The 21,518-nt window shown below is 45.1% G+C and overlaps 1 protein-coding gene across 2 annotated transcripts in view; it reads right to left on the bottom strand.

Annotated features, from left to right (window-relative positions):
- Nucleotides 1-21,518, bottom strand: part of HAUS8 (HAUS augmin like complex subunit 8) — a 66,004-nt gene that overhangs the window by 23,757 nt on the left and 20,729 nt on the right. For both annotated transcript variants that reach the window (XM_089667558.1, XM_089667560.1), the window contains 4 exons: nt 20,873-20,931; nt 13,898-14,009; nt 10,043-10,156; nt 4,642-4,703 (listed from right to left, as the gene is read on the bottom strand). In XM_089667558.1, the coding sequence (XP_089523684.1) occupies nt 4,642-4,703; nt 10,043-10,156; nt 13,898-14,009; nt 20,873-20,931 (347 nt within the window). The remainder of the gene's footprint in view (nt 1-4,641; nt 4,704-10,042; nt 10,157-13,897; nt 14,010-20,872; nt 20,932-21,518) is intronic.

Genomic DNA, 21,518 nt, shown 5'->3' with positions numbered 1-21,518 from the left:
CAAATGAGGCCTCTACTTGACCTGGTACAAGAACCAGGAGCAACTTACAGATGGGGCTGTCCCCTGACGCTCATAGTCAAAAGAGACAGCAGAGATTTCCAGCTCCACTGCCCTTCTCAACTGCAACAGCTATTTCAATTTCTGGAGTGTGCTTCTGTGGTGGTCCCTGGCTGGCTAGATCTCCCAGAGCCCCAAGAAGCTAATTTGGGCTGCTGCCCGAGGCCTCAACGACTGAGACGCCCACGATCTCAACGTTCAAGTTCCACCTCGATCCATCAGAACCCAGAGAGACGAGAGGATTGACCTTTGGTCTGAAGTACTAAGTCATCTTGGACTTTATGTGGGTCTGTGCCTTTTTATCCATTTCTGAACTGCCTCGGTGGCATGATGATCTCAGATGATGTGTGCCTTCCAGGAAATTACTACGACATTGCTCAACTACACGGTGTGGCTGACTGTCACTGCTCATTTTACATTATCGTTTATTTTTTTTTCATTATTGTTTGTAATGAGACTTCAAGATATCTGTGGCCATAGGTTTACACTTCCTCCGCTAGCCCCTTCAGCCTCCCCAGTGTAGGGGAGCTTCTTTACATCTGACACTTTGTAGTTATGGGAGGAATAAATAACTCGGATACAATGTTCAGTTGCTTGATGATGCTCTTGATTTTGTAAGACTACTGTGATAGACATTTACATGGTTGTGGCCTTCGGCCCCATATACTGTAGATATTTTACGGTTTTCTCTGGTTCAGAGACCAGAGACTCTGCTATATCTTCCCTTTAGTGTCCAGTCGAAGTGGTAGACAATTGCCCGACTGTTCATCCAGGCCTTCTGTACCGTGTAACGCCTTAATTCCTGTTGGCTTCTTGGGTCTTGGTCCAAGACCTTACTACTGGAGTATATTGTCTTTTTTTTTGTCCTGGTAGCCATCTGGGTCACTCACTGGCAACCTGTAACTCTGGCCTCTTTTTCCTTTTCTTCCCCACCCTCTCTACTCTTCCCCTCCCCCTCGGCCCAACCTACGCGTTACGTGACTTCCTCAGGAGTTGGCCATTAGACGTACAGCCGCCTATATATACCATTATAATCCTTAATTGACTAATCGGGAGCCATTTTGTTGTGGCCTGCCTCTCCCTACTTCGGCGGCCAGGAGGGACAGGCGGGCCACAACAATATGGCGCCCGATTAGTCGATTAAGGATTATAAATGGTGTATATATAGGCGGCTGTATGTCCAATGACCAACTCCTGAGGAAGTGACGTAACGTGTAGGGTGGGCCGATGACGTCAAGCCGCTAAACCGGAAGTTTACGAGCCGCCATCTTGGAAATTCCTGAACACATTAAAAATACATTATAACAAGGTTTACTGTGGTGTCCCAGCAGGACACTTTTAAATGTGAGTGCACTTTTTTTAAATCACGCTGTATTTATATACTACACTATGGCAAGCATTTCTGTCTACATATGCGGAGGATTTGAGGAGATGGTACTGTTTGCAGCAGAATGAGGAAGAAAGTGGAGTCATCTATGCAGTATACCTACCTGGGTTAAAAAGGGAAAGGCGGTATCTGACCTATGCAATTTGGGTCATAAAAGGAGGTGAGAGTATGTATGTCTCTAGTGGAGGAGCACCTATAGGAATATGTGTGGATTTAAGCAATAAAGAGCACCTGTTTGGGAACAAATTATAAAGCACACATTATGGACTTTTAAAAGGTGTATTCAGTATATTCACAGTTGTTGCATAATCACATGGTTTGGATGCTTTAATTCATATATGAGGTTATAGAGATGTATGCGTGGCACTATTATACAACATATCTTGAGTGTGGAAATGCATGCAAGTGTCAGCAGCACTGGTATACACAGGAACTTGAGAAGTTATTGTTGCGCTGAGGTTTTATTTGTACACAAGATACAATTTTAGATTTACAGAGGAGGTTTAGTGATAGAATTACTTCCCTTGATCTGACGTTTGCGGCGATACTTCACATGCACGATGCAACCGAAGTTTACATGCTGACACAGGGTCAACGCTCGCGCACGCTGTGATGATCTCTTCCTGGAATTTTAGGAAGGATCCACTTCGTGGATTAAGCGTTATATATAGCCAATTGAAATAGATAGACACCTTTTTGTACCAGTGTCTAGCTTTCCGGGAAACTAGGTACGGATTCATCATTTGGTCGTTGAAGTCCACCCCTCCCATGTTAAGGTTATAGTCGTGTCTGCGAGAATGGAAGACAGGATGAAAACATCCCGTTTATCCTTCCACTTCACTGCGAGCAATTCATCATTCCTCAAGCAGGCTCTCTCGCCCTCTCTAAGTCGGGTATTTACAAGCTGTTGGGGGAAGCCCAGGCAATTAGGTCGCACGGTGTCATATGAGACAAATGTCTAAATAGTGGCACGCTTGTATACAAATTGTCCACGTATAAGTGGTACCCCTTACGGAACAAACACCACCAAGTCCCAAACTATCTTGCCACTAATCCCCATGTAGTCTGGGCAGTCGGGGGGGGGCTCTACTTCGCTGTCTCTTCCCTCAAACCCTAAATTTGTACGTATAGCCTGTGGCCCTCTCAGAGCTTATACAATTTGACCCCATATCTGGCACGCTTGCTGGGGATGTACTGTTTGAATGCAAGGCGGCCAGTAAAGTGAATAAGGGACTCATCTACGCAGAGGTTTTGCTGGGGAGTATACACGTCTGCAAATTTCTCAGTGAGGTGGTTTACGAGGGGCTGAATTTTGTAGAGCCTGTCATGTTCAGGGTCACCTCGAGGATGACAGTGTGTGCTATCACTGAAATGAATAAAGTGCATTATCTTCTCATACATATGCCTGGTCATGGCAACAGAGAACACGGGCATATGATGAATCGGTTCTGTGGATCAATACAACCGCAACTCATTCTTTTCGTGTAATGCCCATGTTGAGGGTTAGGCCCAAACCGTAATGGGTTTCCATGCGAATGGTCTGGCAAGGTTTGAATTTGGGTTTGCAGCGATATATTCCTGGGCATATACATTTCTTTGACCCACAATCAAATTGTACAAATTTTCTGTGAAAAACAGCTCCATAAAATCAAGCGGAGTAGTTAAATTTGCGGTTTCCACCTGAATTCCGGGTTGAGCAGTGAATGGGGAAAGTACGAGTGCTGAAGAATCTGTGGGCTGCCAAACAGGATTTGCAAGCATGTCCGGAAGGACACTAGGGACTCTACGGGCCTGTGTGTGAATTCTTGGTGGCTGCAGGCCAATACTCATGCTGGTCACCGCACCAGCTTGTACTGCACTTATGGGACTCACCACGTCACCAAGTAATACTGCAGTGCCGGTATAAAAAAAGACCAGGATATACTAGGCCTCTGTTGCACGCCAGTTCACCAAAAGGTAGTGTGACACTAGTACTGGCACTCTACTGCATTTGAGACAAGTCATGCAATCCTAGCACTTCAGCTTCATGGGGTCGGGTATGCGTGATTGTAACAGGGACCTCTTCTACATCGTACGAGCTGCCTGTCAGGGTGCCGCTGCTGTCTACATGTTCATATTCTAAGGCTGATCATGTCAGGGAGTCTTGCCCATCCCTATCACCTGCCATGCTCAGAATCCTGTAGGCCTCTTCACTAGTGTACCTTTCGTTGGACATTAAATTTACAGGTACCTAGTGCAACTCATGGGAAAAAGAGCACCTGGCTGTCGGGGACTGCTTGAACCGCTACAAAAAATTTTTTTACCGCCAAGTGCTAACAGAGGCCTGATTCTGTGAACACTGCAGTTTTGTGTGCAACGTATTACAGTGATCAGAAATTGAACTACCACTGCACTTCTTGTTTGGGGGGGGGGGGGAGCATTAGGGTTAAAATCTAGTGTTGGCAGCAAACGGGGCTAATCCTGCCAACACTGCGTTTTTGGGGACACGAATACTAAGTGGGCACTGGTATAGCATTGATCTGTACAAACACTATACTAGTAATGACGGTGATCAGCAACCTATATCATGAGTGCAATAGTGCGGGCAATCTAACACTAGTTGACCCTAGCTGGGAGGGACGCTAACGGACCCTGATGCTGTCTGTCGTCGCTAGTGGCAGTAATACAGTGAAAAATACTGTACACCGACACTGTACTAATGGCACTGGCAGGGGGCAAAGGGTTAAATGTGGAAATCAAGGGGTTAAAATGTCTAACGTTTGTGGGTGCAGTGTGCTGCTTTTACTCACGTGCGATATCTTTCTTTTCTCTCTGGAACAAAATGGTTCCAGGGAAAGAACCACCAGCTAATCCTGTGCCTGTATTTACAAATATAGGCACAGCTCTGTATCTCCATTCGCAGTAGGAGATCGGCAGAGTCCCGGCCAAAATCAGTGGCAGAGACCTGCTGACATACACCTCCTACAACGAATGACAGGGGGAGGGGGGGGGATTGCAGGGGTGCGGGCGCATGTGCAGTCCAAACCTGGAAGAGCAAAACGACGTACGGGTATGTCCCTTTGCTTGCAGCTACCGCTTGTCCACACTAAATTGCAGGCAGGAAGTGGTTGAAATGTTTGATAAAAAAGATTGAGCAAGAAAGTTATATAAATAAATAATAGTATAATTTCATCACAGTCAAGTACATAAAAACTTACAGAAGCAGGTTTCTTTTTGGGCTTCTTTTGCTCTAATGTGGATGAAGATTTTGGAGTTCTGTCTATACAGAAAAAAAAAAAAAAATGTGTTGGTTTTTTGGCATCTTTTCTTGCCCTATTTTGCTTAGGATAATTACAGAGCACAGACTAACACTTCCACGGTTGTGCAAATGTGTGTAACTAAACCATCTGCTTGTAACACGAACTGTTAGACAGGAACAAGTTGTTATTTTTGCAGACTGTTAAATGTGCTGGTAAATGTTCTATTGTTTGTGATCAGCCCTAGAACTTCCCTCCTTCACCAGGAGCAGAGCTTACAGGTACTGTAGAAAGTGATAGGTGGACTTAAAGTTGTTTTAAACCTCAGACATAAAATATGAACAAAGCATATCCCCTTATAGTGCATACCTGTCTATATTCAGAGAGAGAAGTGTAATTTCTCTCTGCTGCTTTGTTCCTTTGCTCTCAGCAGGAGTCCCTTTTGGTTTCCCTGACACCAAAAGAAAAAGAGAAGTGACAGGAGAGATCGCCAGCAGATTGACAGGCTCAGCTCTGTTCCTGTGTGCTGTGTGCAGGGTGGTGTGTCCCTTCCCTCCAATCAGCTTGTTAAATATCGTGACACTTATGTTAAGTGTCTTTCTTAGGCATTTGAGGTAAAGTATTCTAGTGCCAGGCTGATATAAAACAGTGTGACTTATTTAATTCACTCTTGGCAACAACATAAAATGAATACAAAAGATAAAACAAAATACAGAGTAAAATATAACAAAAGTTGTAGCTTATGGAAAAGAAATAAGCTTTCAAAAATATCTAGCTTCTTGCCTGTTATCTATTCTTAAGAGAAGAATATGACCTACTGACCTTAGTCAAGAATATACCATGGTACATCCCAACACCGGTTTCCAAAGCCATTCACACACGCAAGGTTTAAATTTACACTAGCAAAGTGACTTTCAATGTCACTTAGTGGAATCAGAAATATGAAGAATACAGAAGTCTGTTTTAAGCTGAATTATATTCTACACAGCTCTTAGAGCTCTCTACACTGTATCATTTTAGCTCTCCGCCCCTTTTTCTGACATCTAATACAAGCTCTAAAATTCCTGGACTTTGAACGAAGAGATTGCTACAGATAAACAAGGAAAAATGTCACCAGCACACCAAGGATCACCAATATAGGTCCAAAGGTTTTAAATGATCACATAGTTACAGCAAGGCAACATTTCGGAGTCTCGCAGGACCCCTTCATCAGGCATGTGACCATGCCTGATGAAGGGGTCCTGCGAGACTCCGAAACATTGCCTTGTTGTAACTATGTGATCGTTCATTAAAACCTTTGGACCCATATTGGTGATCCTTGGTGTGCTGGTGACATTTTTCCTTGCTGAATTTGTTCGGTTCCAGCCAACGGTCGCTGCAGCACCCACTTATACACACACAGCCATTTTTAACGCAGGAATGTGTGCATTTGGACTATACACTTGCTACAGATAAACAGGTACAACTTATCTAGGAGGATTTGTTTCATCTCTGTGTATCACCTGAGGCCAAGTTACTTCACTGCATATATGTAAGGGTTTACAACCACTTGAATAATGAATTTTTTTTATAATATTACACATGTATAAAATTAGAGTTTTACCAGGAGTGGTTTTGTACGTATGCATTTTTGTTATTTAAGTTAATTGAACTTCTGTTTATCGAATTTTAATGTTTTTCTACTTTATGAACGTAACCAAAAAGGGAGATATGTCAGTACATCCAAGCTGTCCTTAACTATTTCTCCTTTTATACCTGTTCACTCCCTATGGACCAGAACAATTTTTACATTTCTGCTATGGACATGTTATTCAGCAATATCTTTGTCACTACTAAAGATGACAAGGTAATACATATGTTGTTATTTTAAAGACAAGCAAGGCTTTCTTTTCATGATACTGTCAGAAAATGATTGACAAGCCATTAGCAATAATCACTGTGTTCTCCCAGCAGAAGTGCCCCCACACCTCGTGCCCCCCCTGCCGGGAGAATACAATAGTTCCACGGGTTGCAGGAAAGAAAATTGCACAGTCTATGGCTTTAGACAATAAAATGCACTCTTATTTTGAGCAGGGTTATTTTTAAAAAAAATTGGTGTTACTGCAAACAAAAAAGTGTGCATTTTATTTTTTCATTAGTCCTTATTTACTCTAAAATCATTGTGTACAAAGCATTGCAAAGTTATTTATAAATTAAATAATGTTTTGGGAAATTGTTAATATTTTACACATTTAACTTTTATTTACACAACAAAAAGAAATGTAAATATTAAAAGGTTAATAAGTTAGTTTTTTTTTTTCACTTGTCAGGTTCCTTGAGCTGACAGCATCTGCAGAAGGAAGTTCATCTCTTCAATCGGCAGAGGAGTGAAGAAAATGATACAAAAGTAGCATTATGTTACTGTGTATCTTTCTATATTTGTGTCAGGAGCAGTATTGTTTGTAAACCCCAATTCAGACTGCTTTTTTGACAGTTGTCTGTTTCCCTGAGTATACAGTGATTCCAGCTTTTATTAATGAAAGCCAACAATTCCTGTATACTGGGAGGGGGGAGTCTCAGCAGGAGGACAGAGACATTGGACATGCTACAAACATCCTGTGTACAATGATGAAGCTTTGCCTAGCACGCCCAAAGTCTGTACCTAGTTAACCACTTGCCCTTCTGAGGATTTAATCCCTGTCCAGGTCATTTTTTGCTACATGGTGCTGCATAACATTAACTGACAATTATGCGGTCATGCAATGCTCTACATAAATAAAATGTATGTCCATTTTTCCCACAAATAGAGCTTTCTTTTGGTGGTATTTGATCACCTCTGCGGTTTTTATTTTTTGCGCTATAAAGAAAAAAAGGCTGACAAATATTGAAAGCAAACAAAAAAAAAAAAAAAAAAAAAAAAAAAAACATTTTTCACTTTCTGCTATAAAACATATCCAATTAAAAAAAAAAAAATTGGTGTAAATTTAGGCCAAAATGTATTCTGGTACATGCCTTTCCTAAAATAAAACCCAACACAGGCATACCTCGGTTTACGATATGAATTCGTTGTGCAGGACTTTTCGTATAGAGAAAAATTTGTAAACCGAAATGCCGTTTCCCATAGGAATGCATTGAAAACCAATTAATCCATTCCTGAGGTCAGAAAAAAAGTAAACACTACTAAATTAGCATGAGTTATTTTATCAAGTCATGCCGTATTTAAGAAGCGACAACCATGTGTTAATTTTTCAACTGTCAGCGGGGTTCCCCACTGACAGCTGAATGTAAAAGAATTGCCGGCAGATAAAAAAATAAACGGCGTGGGGTCCCCCCTCCCATCCATGCCAAGCCCAGCCCTTCGGGTCTGGTATGGATTTTGAGGGGAACTCCCACGCCAAAATTAAAAAAAAAAAAAAATGTGGAGGTCCCCCCCAAAATCCATACCAGACCCTTATCCGAGCATGCAGCCCGGCAGGGTTGTGGGGAAGAGGCCCTTTTCCAAATAAACATAGGGACAAGGTGCTTTGGGAGGGGGGCTCGTCTGTCCCCCCCCCCCTTTCCTGACCTGCCAAGCTGCATGCTTGGATAAGGGTCTGTTATGGATTTTGGGGGGTGGGGGGGTGGTGCCCCATGCCATTTGTTTTTTAATTTTGGCTTAGGAGTTCCCCTCAAAATCCATACCAGACTTGAAGGGCTTGGTATGGATGGTTTTTATTTATTATGCTGCTGGTTTTTAAATGTAATTACTGCTTTTTTTTTCTTCACTATAGCTCAGAGATTCAGCTGTCACTTCCCCCCCTCAGCTAAAAGAAAGAAAGTTTCCTTTTAGTTTATTTCCCCAAGTTAAAAGAAACAATGTTTCCTTTTAGTTTCTTAAAGCTTCCTTTACAACGTAACCGCTAATTTTGTGAGCTATAGTGGAGAAAAAAAAAAAAAAAAAAAAGCCGGCAATTGCATTTAAAAATCATCACCAACATACACTTCGTATTGCGAAAAAAATTCATAAAAAATTTGTAAAACATCCCCAGTGACATGAATAGTGATCATCGCTAATAAAAAGCACTGACACTGGGCAGGAAGGGGTTAACTTTTGGACGACCAAAGGGTTAACTGTGTGCGTTTCAGGTCTCTGTAGTAAAACAGCACACATAGTGAGACATGCTGCTTTGTATTGAAATACAAATGTAGAAATACAAAGCAGCATGTCCTTGCTGGCAGGAGAGACACCTGTGTTGTTTACACACAGGTCTCTCCCATTAGCTTTCCCCGACAATTGCCGGTGGGGAATCTCCGGCCGGGACCCGGTGACTGACATCTCTAGCCACCAAGGGCGCACGCCCCTTACCCGGAAATGCAAATCACGTATATAAACGTAGTTTTGCGCAACCCTGTAGCAGCACTACTACTATAGGGAGGCGGGCAAGCGGTTAAAGAACCTTGCAATTCTCTAAGGAGCCCATAGGTGGAGAAGTTCACTACCACTACTAAGATGGTGATGTAGCTACTCAGACTAACCAGCCATCTAATGTATTTGCAATAGTTAAAAACAGGTAGAAACCAGAGGCAGAACTAAATAAAAAAGAAAAAAAAACAACTCAGGCTTCGTTTGCTGCAGTAAGTATGAATCCAGAATGTTGGATCAGCATACTGCATACCATATGACACAGTAGTTATGGAATCGGTAGAGATTACCAGCAGTCTGGAGCAGGTGATCTAAATCATAAATAGCGGTGGATTCCAAATATAAAAGTTGTGTGGATGCAGAGGCTTTAAGACTCCATATGTGTATACATATTCTAGGATATGGTTGTATATACACCATTTATGGCCTTTAAAATTTGCAGAGTAAATTAATGCAGCTGGTTTAAATTAACTGACCAGGATGGCTTCAATCTATCCTATTTTCCCATCAAAGCAGAAGGAAAAGGGTTCCTTATGTAAAGAAGGCCTGTTGTTCAAATACAATACCCCTGCTCCCCTTAAACCCATAGCCATGAAAAAAAAAATATTGACCTTCCCTGAAGAAACCAATGATCTGGATTGACATGGTGGGTTCATAGGTTTTCTGACATGTGGTCTTTGTTGAAGAGGACAACCAGCCAATTTGAACACCACTTACAGCACAGATCACATAACTTACCTCATTGTTATCTTACATCAGGTACTTCTGCAGCCAAAAGGTGTTTTGTGCCTTTTGTTACAGTTAAAACATTAAGGGATCTACTTTGGTAAGAAGTCCAGATGATAATTTGTCTGGAAATGAAGACTATACCAAATACAAAAGAATATAACCATGGGTCTCAAAAGAGCAAAAAAAAAAAAAAGGAAAAAAAGAAAAGTAATTTTTCTACATAAGAAGAAATACATTAATATACATGGTTACCATTAATAACAGAGAAGTCCAGTTCTGGGCGAATAAATTTATGGCCTTCTAACAATGTAGACTGTAAATCTTCCTTGGAAAAAAGACTTCCATCTGCAACACTGGCATTCATTGCTATGTAAAAAGAAAAAAATAATAATATTGCATAATATTAGCATTTTAAATGAGAAAAAATGTTGCATGATATTAGCATTTTAGATGGGAACATAGATCGATTTAGTGTGCACAATAGGCAAGTTGTATTTTTGAGGATTCATTTAGTGACTGAGCAACTACAGTGCTCTTGGTCAATCCAAAATGTTAATAAACCTCAAACCTGAATATTTAAGAAAGTAAAAGTGAGTATGTGTGCACAATTATTGGGCAACTATTAGTGTGAAGAATGATTATGCAACGAAACGAAAAACAAAAATATCCTGTTTAAGAAGGGCCCACACGTTCTCAATAGGGTTTAGGTCAGGTGAGGAAGGGGGCCATGTCATTCTTTCACCTTTAAAGTGAATCTAAAGGCTTTTTATTTATTTTTTTAACCACTTACCCTCCTGAGGATTTACCCCCCTTCCTGAACAGGCCATTTTTTGCTGTTCGGTACTGCTTTTTTTCAACTGGTAATTGCACGGTTTGCAATGCTATACCCAAACGACATTTATGTCCTTTTTTCACACAAATAGAGCTTTCTTTTGGTGGTATTTGATCGCCTCTGCAGTTTTTATTTTTTGCGCTATAAACAAAAAAGACCGAAAATTTTGAAAAAACCCCCAATATTTTTCACTTTTGGTTATAAAATATTAGGGATGCACTGAAATTTTGGTGGCCGAAATGTTTCGGCCGAAAACACCCCTTTCGGCCGCAATGAAAAAAAAAAGAAAAGCACAGATACAGGTGCCGAAAAAACCCCGCCCTCACCGGCACCCCCTCAGTAGTTCTCAGCCTTACCTGAGAAACCATCGATCCCGACGCTGGGCATAGAGATGAGTGAAGGAAAGATTGACGCCACTCATCTCTATGACCTTGGAGGATTGGAGCGGTCACTTCCCGTTCCAGCCAATTTTTGTTTTCTTTTAAAAGCACTAAAAAAAAAAAAAAAAAAAAAGTTTAAAGTGCCCCCGTCCTCGCACATAGTGGTGAACACATATGTAAGCCATGCCCAAATATGTAAACGGTGTTCAAACCACACACGTGAGGTATCACCATGAACGTCAGAGCAAAAGCAATAATTCTCGCACTTGACCTCTTCTGTAATGTTACACTGCTAACCTGTAGAAATTTTTAAAGCATCACCCATGGAGATTGTTTTTACATGAAAGCAGACCACCAGCTGAAAAAAACGATACCAGGATGATGCCTGTAGCTGCAGGCATCATCCTGGTATAACTACTCAAAGTCCCGTGACGTACCAGTATATTGCTGCTCCATGTTGGGCATATATGTAACAGCAGAGAACATGGGCATACGATGAATTGGCTCTGTGGATCAACATGACCGCAATTAATTCTTTTTTGTAATGCCCATGTTGAGGGTTAGGCCTTAAAGAGATAACCGTGATAGGTTTCCATGCGAATTGTCTGGCAAGAGCTGAATTTGGGTTGGTGGCCATGTATTGTTGTGCGTATAAAAATTGCCTTGGCCCACAATCAATGGATACAAATCTTCTGTGAAAAGCAGCGGAGGGGCTAAACGCTAGTGCTGGCAGCGAACGGGGCTGATCCTGCTAACTCTGCGTTTTTGTGGACACTATACAGTGGAGGCACTAGTATAGTTCTGTTCATGATCAATACATTGATCCGTACAAACACTAAACTAGTAAAGGCGGTGATCAGCGACCTATAGCGCGAGTGCAATAGTGTGCGGGCAATTTAACATTAGCTGACCCTGGCTGGGAGGGACGCTTACTGACCTTGACGCGATCTGATATCGCTAGTGGCAGTAATACAGTGATCAGTGAAAAATTCTTTATACTGACACTGTACTAATGGCACTGGCTGGGTGATCGTAGGGGCAATCAAAGTGCTAATCTAACGCATGCGTGTAAAATGTAGTGGTGCTTTTACTCAGTGCAGTGTTCTCTCTTCTCTCACTGGACCAACGGGTGGGGTGGGGGTGGGGAGGGGAAGTGGGGGTACAGGTGTGTTCACACCCCACAAATAGGAAGCGATGCGTGATTATGTCACTTTGCCAAGAGCTGCTGCTCGCCCGCAAAATGCGGGTAAGCGGTTGGCAAGTAGTAAAAAAAAAAAAAATTCTCAATATTGTACTTTTATTTTTTACATTATTTTTTTTAATACTTTTATCAGAATAGTACAATGTTACCATAGTAACATTGTACCACTGGTGTGTGAGTGCGCGTGGGTGTGGGGGGGGTGATCAGGGATTTTTTTTTTTTTTGTTTACACTGTGCTTTGCAGGAGAAATAAAGATCATTTCTCCTGCAAATGCAAAGTTTGTGGTCAGAACTTAACTCATTCATGAACAGTCATGAATGAGTTAAGTTTTTTAACAGCTCAGAATAGTGATCTGTGATTGGCTGGAGCTGGTCACATGGTAGAGGGTTCTGTGATTGGCTCCATTTATCATGTGACAGCTGTGGGCCAATCACAGCTCACTAGGAAGAGAAGCAGACCTGTTATGAATGACAATGATTCATATCTTTTAAAACATGGCAGTAGGTTTGGGAGTTGATTTTGATTCCATCTTCAACCCAAAAAAGTTCAACTAGCTCACCTTTAATAATACCAGCCCATACCAGTACCCCACCTCCACTTTGCTAGCATCTGAGTTGAAGTGTAGCTCTGTGCCCATTACTGATCCAGCCACGGGCCAAGCGATCTGGTCCGTCAAGGGTCACTCATCTCATGAGTCCATAAAACCTTTGAAAAATCGGTCTTCAGATGTTTCTTGGCCCAGTCTTGATGTTTCAACTTATGTGTCTTGTTCAGTGGTGGTTGGGTTTCAGCCTTCCTAACCTTGGCCATGTCTCTGAGCACTGAACACCTCATACTTCTGGACACTCCAGGTAGGTTGCAGTTCTGGAATATGACAGTACTGGAGGATAATGGGTTCCTGGGTAGCTTCACGTGTTATTCTGCTCAAATCTTTGGCAGTTAATTTGCTTTTTTTTTTCTAAACACGTTTTCTTGTGACCCTGTTGACTATTTACAACAAAACGTTTGATGGTTCTGTGATCACACCCAAATATCTTAGCAATTTCAAGAGAGATGCATTCCTCTGAAAGACTTTGAAAAGTCAAAAATTGTAAAAGTCAGTTAAATCTCTTTTTTGGCTCATTTTGCCTGAGGAATATAAGCGGCCTAATAATTATGCACACCTTGATATAGGGCAGTGTTTCTCAACTCCAGTCCTCATGGACCCCCAACAGGTCATGTTTTCAGGATTTCCCTCAGATGAAACAGCTGTGGTAATTACTAAGGCAGTGAAACTGATCAAATCACCTGTGCAAAATAATGGAAATCCTGAAAACATGACCTGTTGGGGGTCCATGAGGACTGGAATTGAGAAACACTGATATAGGGTGTTGATCTCCTTAGACCACACCCTCCCTCATTACACAAATACAAAATCACCTAATATACTTAAATCCAACAAACATTCCAGTTTATACGGATTGGAGTTGGATAATATGCATAAAATGATGATTTGGTCAAAATACTCACTTGCCTAATCATTGTGCACACAGTATAGAATTTTAGACACTGGCGTAGGCGTGCTTTTGTCCTGCCCTCTGCTCAACTTCCATCCAGTATTAGGCAGACCAAAAACCTGCAATAATTTGGAGAGCTGCTCACGGAGTAACATGCAAGGTGAATTGCTGCTAGTTCCTAGTATAGGTTTGCTCACCCGGAGCCCTTAGTCTCTGCGGTACTACGGATCTGCGTGTAGGAGTGCTATTTCCTCCTCTGTCTTGGGCTTTTCCAGCTGAAGACACTATTGAATTTTCCACATTTGGCTTCTGTAAAATGGAAGAAAATCAAGCTATATAAATAAAATATTCTGATTACCAGGTTATCACAGACCTTCTTTAATTGCTAAAATATTTCACCATTCCATAAAATGCAATAGGAGGAGGAAAACAGCTGGAGGAGTCAATGTTGGAGAGGGAGCTGGGTGTTCTAGTAGATCATTGACATAACACCATGCAATGCCAAGCTGCAGTTTCTAAAGCTTGCAAAATCCTGTTTTGGAAGGAGAGGGGGGAGGGAGCGAGAGGGGGCAGGGAGGGAGAGCGAGGGGGGGAGGGAGCGCGAGGGGGGGGAGAGAGAGCGCGAGGGGGGGGAGAGAGAGCGCGAGGGGGGGGAGAGAGAGCGCGAGGGGGGGGAGAGAGAGCGCGAGGGGGGGGAGAGAGAGCGCGAGGGGGGGGGAGAGAGCGCGCGAGGGGGGGGAGAGAGAGCGCGAGGGGGGGGAGAGAGAGCGCGAGGGGGGGGAGAGAGAGCGCGAGGGGGGGAGAGAGAGCGCGAGGGGGGGGAGAGAGAGCGCGAGGGGGGGAGAGAGAGCGCGAGGGGGGGGGAGAGAGCGCGAGGGGGGGAGAGAGAGCGCGAGGGGGGGGGAGAGAGAGCGCGAGGGGGGGGGAGAGAGCGAGGGGGGGAGAGAGCGAGGGGGGGAGAGAGCGAGGGGGGGAGAGAGCGAGGGGGGGAGAGCGCGAGGGGGGGAGAGCGCGAGGGGGGGGAGAGCGCGAGGGAGGGGAGAGCGCGAGGGGGGGGAGAGCGCGAGGGGGGGGAGAGCGCGAGGGGGGGGAGAGAGCGAGGGGGGGAGAGAGCGAGGGGGGGGAGAGAGCGAGGGGGGGAGAGCGCGAGGGGGGGGAGAGCGCGAGGGGGGGGAGAGCGCGAGGGGGGGGAGAGCGCGAGGGGGGGAGAGAGCGAAGGGGGGAGAGCGCGAGGGGGGAAGAGAGCGCGGGGGGGAGAGAGAGAGGGGGGGAAGAGAGCGAGGGGGGGAGAGCGGGGGGGGGGAGAGCGGGGGGGGGGGGAGAGCGGGGGGGGGAGAGCGGGGGGGGGGGAGAGAGGGGGGGAGCGAGGGGGAGAGAGCGAGCGAGGGGGGGAGAGAGAGCGAGGGGGGAGAGAGAGCGAGGGGGGGAGAGAGAGCGAGGGGGGGAGAGAGAGCGAGGGGGGGAGAGAGAGCGAGCGAGAGGGGGGGGAGAGAGAGAGAGCGGGGGGAGGGAGAGCGAGAGAGCGGGGGGAGGGAGAGAGAGAGAGAGCGGGGGAGCGGGGGGAGGGAGAGAGAGAGAGAGAGCGGGGGAGCGGGGGGAGGGAGAGAGAGAGAGAGCGGGGGAGCGGGGGGAGGGAGAGAGAGAGAGAGAGCGGGGGAGCGGGGGGAGGGAGAGGGAGAGAGAGAGCGGGGGAGCGGGGGGAGGGAGAGGGAGAGAGAGCGGGGGAGCGGGGGGAGGGAGAGGGAGAGAGAGCGGGGGAGCGGGGGGAGGGAGAGGGAGAGAGAGCGGGGGAGCGGGGGGAGGGAGAGGGAGAGAGAGCGGGGGAGCGGGGGGAGGGAGAGGGAGAGAGAGCGGGGGAGGGAGAGGGAGAGAGAGCGGGGGAGCGGGGGGAGGGAGAGGGAGAGGGAGCGGGGGGAGGGAGAGGGAGAGAGAGCGGGGAGGGAGAGGGAGAGAGAGCGGGGAGGGAGAGGGAGAGAGAGCGGGGAGGGAGAGGGAGAGAGAGCGGGGAGGGAGAGGGAGAGAGAGCGGGGAGGGAGAGGGAGAGAGAGCGGGGAGGGAGAGGGAGAGAGAGCGGGGAGGGAGAGGGAGAGGGAGCGGGGAGGGAGAGGGAGCGGGGAGGGAGAGGGAGCGGGGAGGGAGAGGGAGCGGGGAGGGAGAGGGAGCGGGGAGGGAGAGGGAGCGGGGAGGGAGAGGGAGAGGGAGCGAGAGCGGGGAGGGAGAGGGAGCGAGAGCGGGGAGGGAGAGGGAGCGAGAGCGGGGAGGGAGAGGGAGCGAGAGCGGGGAGGGAGAGGGAGCGAGAGCGGGGAGGGAGAGGGAGCGAGAGCGGGGAGGGAGAGGGAGAGAGAGCGGGGAGGGAGAGGGAGCGAGAGCGGGGAGGGAGAGGGAGAGAGAGCGGGGAGGGAGAGGGGGAGAGAGAGCGGGGAGGGAGAGGGGGAGAGAGAGCGGGGAGGGAGAGGGGGAGAGAGAGCGGGGAGGGAGAGGGAGAGAGAGCGGGGAGGGAGAGGGGGAGAGAGAGCGGGGAGGGAGGGGGAGAGAGAGCGGGGAGGGAGAGGGAGAGAGAGCGGGGAGGGAGAGGGAGAGAGAGCGGGGAGGGAGAGGGAGAGAGAGCGGGGAGGGAGAGGGAGAGAGAGCGGGGAGGGAGAGGGAGAGAGAGCGGGGAGGGAGAGGGAGAGAGAGCGGGGAGGGAGAGGGAGAGAGAGCGGGGAGGGGGAGAGAGAGAGCGGGGAGGGGGAGAGAGAGAGCGGGGAGGGGGAGAGAGAGAGCGGGGAGGGGGAGAGAGAGAGCGGGGAGGGGGAGAGAGAGAGCGGGGAGGGGGAGAGAGAGAGCGGGGAGGGGGAGAGAGAGAGCGGGGAGGGGGAGAGAGAGAGCGGGGAGGGAGATCGGACCGGAAGTGGGAGCGGGTACCTGTCAAATTCAGGTACCCACTCCCCCAAGGTGCCAATCCTTAATGGGCAGCGGGGCAGCAGTCAAAGTGGAACTTCCCCTTTTGGGTGGAGCTCCACTTGAATGTACATCCCTAGCTCACAAGAATACCCTCTAGCGTATGGGACTTTAAGGCTACATAAATAATTTTTTTTAACAGAAAAAATATACAAGATTTTTTATTGATACAAAAGATTAAAATTAGCCTTAAGAAACCATGAACATCCAAAAATTGAGGCTACAGACAGTATTTGCACATTACTACATAAAAGAGCGAAAAGTATTTGAACTGCATACAGTCCAGAGGAACAGCACCCAGCGCTTTTCGAAGTGTACTTTCTCAGGGGTGCTTTCTACGCATTCAAACTGTTACTGTTATGCATATTTTCTGAATTATAGCACAATGTGTTGAGATATACATCATAGTTACATCAGTCATTACTGACCTTAATGTGCATTATAACAAGATATATAGCCACGGACATAGACAAATTAAAATGTCGACGTTGTTCTGCCAATTCACAGGGCACAGGAATTTCATCATCAGAATCACCATATAGTATCAAGTTGCATAGCAATACCAATGAAAAAGAACAAGGAGTTTAGAAGGGCTTGTAACCTTTTGTCCACAGGATCCTTAAATACAAGGGCATGCCCCGAGAGTGACCATTAAGGCACAAAATAGCAGGGTCTACAACTGGAACCATCAATTTATTAAAGTAGAAATATAGGCAAAACCTTTTTTTCTTCATTTTGGATAGAGCAAGGGTGGGTTATAGCCTAAGTCAGTGTTTTTTTTGCCATCTGTGTTCCATTGCAGAATTGTCCATAGTCAAAACAGGAAGAGAGAGGAAATTCCTGTAAATTAAAGGAATTCCTTGGGGACCCCCAGGTCACCAGAATTATATTACTTTTCTGGGGACAACCCAAAATTTGGCATTTTCTTTCACTTTCAATGATAATAGTAAACAGGAAAAATAGAGGGTGAATCTCTACTGGGGTACAGATGGTTATAAAAACTGACAAGTGTTCTAACCCCTCTCCACTCTGCCTTTAGTTGTACTTTAACTTCTTAAGGACCGCCCTATAGCAGATATACTGCTACAGAGCGGCACCTGTGCGCAAAATCACGTACACATACGTGATTGTGCATTTCTGGGTAGGGGGCGCGCGCGCGCCCCCTACCCGTTCCACTATTTGCATCCGCTGATGTCAATCACCAGGTCCCAGCCGGTAATTACCTGCCGGTGCCCGATGGTTACCGAGCATCTCCAATGGGGAGGAAGATTGTTTTGTTTACAATCTTCCTTCCTGTGAGCTCGAGCACACTGCTTGAAATGGCTGTGCACAGTACAGCCATCCTGATCAATGTGTTTACAGTGAAGAACACCCCCCGCCCCCTAGTAAAACACTCCAGGCAAACAGTTATAGCTTTAACTTTCACGTAAACCAATTAATTTACAAGTATTGGGATTTTTTTTTTTTTTTTTAGGAAAGACATGGTCGCAGAATACATTTTGGCCTAAATTTATGACTAAATTTGATTTTTAAAATTTTTTTACTGGACATGTTGAATAGCAAAAAGTTCAAAACATTGTATTTTTCTCAAAATTGTCAGTCTTTTTTTGCCTATAGTACAAAAAAAACAAAAAAAAACAAAAAAAACACACAGGCAATCAAACACCACCAAAAGAAAGCTTAATTCGTGGGGAAAAAATAAAATTAATTTGGGTGCAGCGCTGCATGACTGAGCAATTGTTAAATTAATGCAGCACCATAATGCAAAAAATGGCCTGGTCATGAAGGGGGGGGGGGGGGTAAGTCCTCAGGAGGGAAAGTGGTTAAGGCAACCCCCTCATTAAAAGGTATTGTTGAGCTAAATGCTTGATATAAACATTTTTTCAGCGTGCAGCCAGTTACTGCACAACACTGCCTTTAGGAGTAAGTGTACACACAAAAAGAGTCTGCAGGCTTAGACATTTTTAGGGAAACCAGACTACTAACCTTGGAGTGTGCTGACACAGGCTATTCTTAGGAAAGACACGAGTATGCCGCATCAGAAAAGTATTAAATGGTTTGGGAAAAAAATAACAGATTGAATTCAAAGGATTTCACACAGGAAGAGGCTATAGACACCACAGAAAGTGGTATCATCCACCTCCTCCTCAGGGAGCATAACGGTAGCAAGAGAAGGGTCAGGAACAGACTCCTCCCTTGAAAAGCAGGAGAGGGAGTGCTCCAGAAGGGTAAATGAAGATCTCTGAGGAAGGAAGAGATTCACACAAGGACAGAAGTCAGAGCTGGCAGAACCAAGGCCTTTATAGGTGAGAGATTACAGATTGTCCCCAGAGCCCAAGAGCTGGCAAGGCCCACTCCCTTGAAATCCTGCGACCATAAAGCAGGATTAAACAGCAGGCCCTACAACAGTAAATTTGGCCAACAGAGTCCTTGGCTTGTCTGCTAAGGGATTGAAGATGTCTGCATGCCAAGCCAGTGGTCAGAAATACTGGAATGCCCTTCACCTTTATTCTGCAGAGGAAGAGCCAAACCTACCCATTCTGCATGCTAAGAGCTCCACATCCGGCATCCCTAACTGTAGATAAATTCCTGCAAACTCCTTTGGGTGAAGGGCCCATTGTCCTGGATTCAGCTGAGGATGGTTGAGAGTCTGCACGGCAGTGTCCTACACTGTGAATGGGCAAGGTGGAGAGAACCAGAAGGTGAACTTCTGCCCAAGACAAGATCAAGTCCACTTCTTTCTGAGCAGTGCGAATTCTTGTCCCTCCTTGATGATTGATGTATGCCACATCCGTGGTACTGTCAAACTGCACACTGACAGGGAGATCCTGAAGAAAAACAGACCGGTGTAGGAGAGCCAGCCAAATCTCCTGAAGCTCCAAGATATTGATCAGTAACTTTTGCTCCTCTGATGTTCACATTCTTCAGAATGTGAAGGTGGAAGCATAACTCATGTAGTCACGAATATGAGAAACCCTTCCCTGTGATGTAGAATTTGAAAAATTTACTTACAGAGTTCCCTCCTGGATAATTTAGGTATGGACAGACTTTAAATGGCATCCATAAGAGCAGTACAAAAGTGGAAGGCAAGTGGTTATATTATGCAACTTGTTTGCTCGTTCAAATGTTTGACATTTGAAAAAAACCACTTAAATGTGCTCCCAGACAAAAAAAACAAAACAAAAAAAAAACAACATCAACCTTAAAAAGGTGAAGTACAGCTAAGTTTAGTTCTGCACTCCTGTGACCCATTTTCGGTCGACAGTGGGCTAAAGATCGCTGTCAGCTGACGTCACTCAGGCGATCCAGGCTGGAGAAAGATTCGGACTTTAAAGTTGGGATCCACCCAGATGTCTGGACCAGCACCTGGCTCAGCCTCTCATTAAGCTGCTGAGAGCCTGAGCCAGCTGCTCCCACCCCCTCCACAGCCCAGTGCTGGGGCGGGGGGGGGGGGGGGTTTGGGGAAAGAGCAGAGAGCCATTGATTGACAGTCTCGGTTCTCTGCTGAGAGCAGCAGTGAGAACTGAGTAATCAGTGATGTCTGATCACTCAATTCTCACCCTTAGAGCCAGCGAGGGACAGATGCAGCTTTGGATCGATGCTACATCCATCTAGTTATGTATGATTTAAAAAATAAAACAAACACACCCATACTTCTCTTTTAAAGTCCAAGGTTTCCTTTAAAAATAATAAATGATTTGCAGGTAAAAAATGTGCATTTATTACATTTTTTACAGAAGCCTGCAGAGCATTGCACACACGATCAGGTGCAATTTTAGGATTCTGCAGTCTTTTTCCAGCTTTGTGACTGTAGCTTTGTATGGGCTGTTAAACTAAAGGAAGACTGAATGAACTAAGAGCATGCTGATCAGTGCACTCACAGTTCATTGTTACATGGTGGCAGCCGGGACTTGTAGTTTTTTTTCATTCACAGTACTCTCTGAATGAATGATGCGGCTATGTGGGCAGAGCCCCGCCGGTTTTAAAAAAGCTATCACGGATGGGGGGTTGCTGTGCTTAACCGCAACATGCTGCATCCTAAATATGGCTGTAACAAGTTACCAAAAGGTGAACTTATCCTTTATTAGGGAACAAAGCAACAACTATACAAAGTCATCTCTGGCATAGGAAAATTTGTAAATAATACAAAAATTGCATTGCAGAACAAAGTTATTTATTTATATTGGATACTTATATGTAAAAACTATTTAAGTTTTTTTTTTTTTTTTTACCTTAGCAATCTTGGGCTTGTCATATTGCATGTAACGAGATTTCACCAACTTCGGGGCTGCTGAAATATATGAAGACAAAACCAATTTCAGACTCTTTGGCAAGAAATTTTTACATATAAAAGCAAAAAAAAATGTTATCTAAATTTATTTATGCCTGTGCTGTACGCAAACCCATCCAATTATATATATTTTAAAAAACAAACACTAAAATCAATGAAAATGATCGTGCAAAGCCATCAGATCAGTGGGGACAGAAATATTGTAATGTTTAAATATTTACTTGGTGTTTAGTGGTCATCATCAATCAGGCTTCACTACCACAAATATCAATGTATAAAACATGTATTTGCACAAATATCAGAAACATTTGTGCAAACAAAGAAATGTCTCTATAATTTTTCTAAGAGATTAATTCCTGTATCACCAGCTTCATCTGGTAGCCAAAATGCAGTACGGTTTACTCATTGAGGTATTTCAGGAAACTACACCACATTTTGCCCAGTATATGCTGATAATGGTATAGGCAATAATCGCTTAGATAAATTATGGGTGACATTTCAATCAGCGTACAGGAATGCTTCTGATGCTCGTACAACAAATGTTTTATAAGTATACCCCTTAGTGGCTGCCAAACCTGGGGAAAAAA

Source organism: Staurois parvus, unplaced genomic scaffold (assembly GCF_062004578.1).
Source record: "Staurois parvus isolate SC_StPar_1 unplaced genomic scaffold, SC_StPar_1.0 ptg000053l, whole genome shotgun sequence".
NCBI classification, from domain to species: Eukaryota; Metazoa; Chordata; class Amphibia; order Anura; family Ranidae; genus Staurois; species Staurois parvus.
The sequence above is the reverse complement of the archived record's forward strand: the minus strand, read 5'-3'. Positions and strand labels throughout refer to the sequence as shown.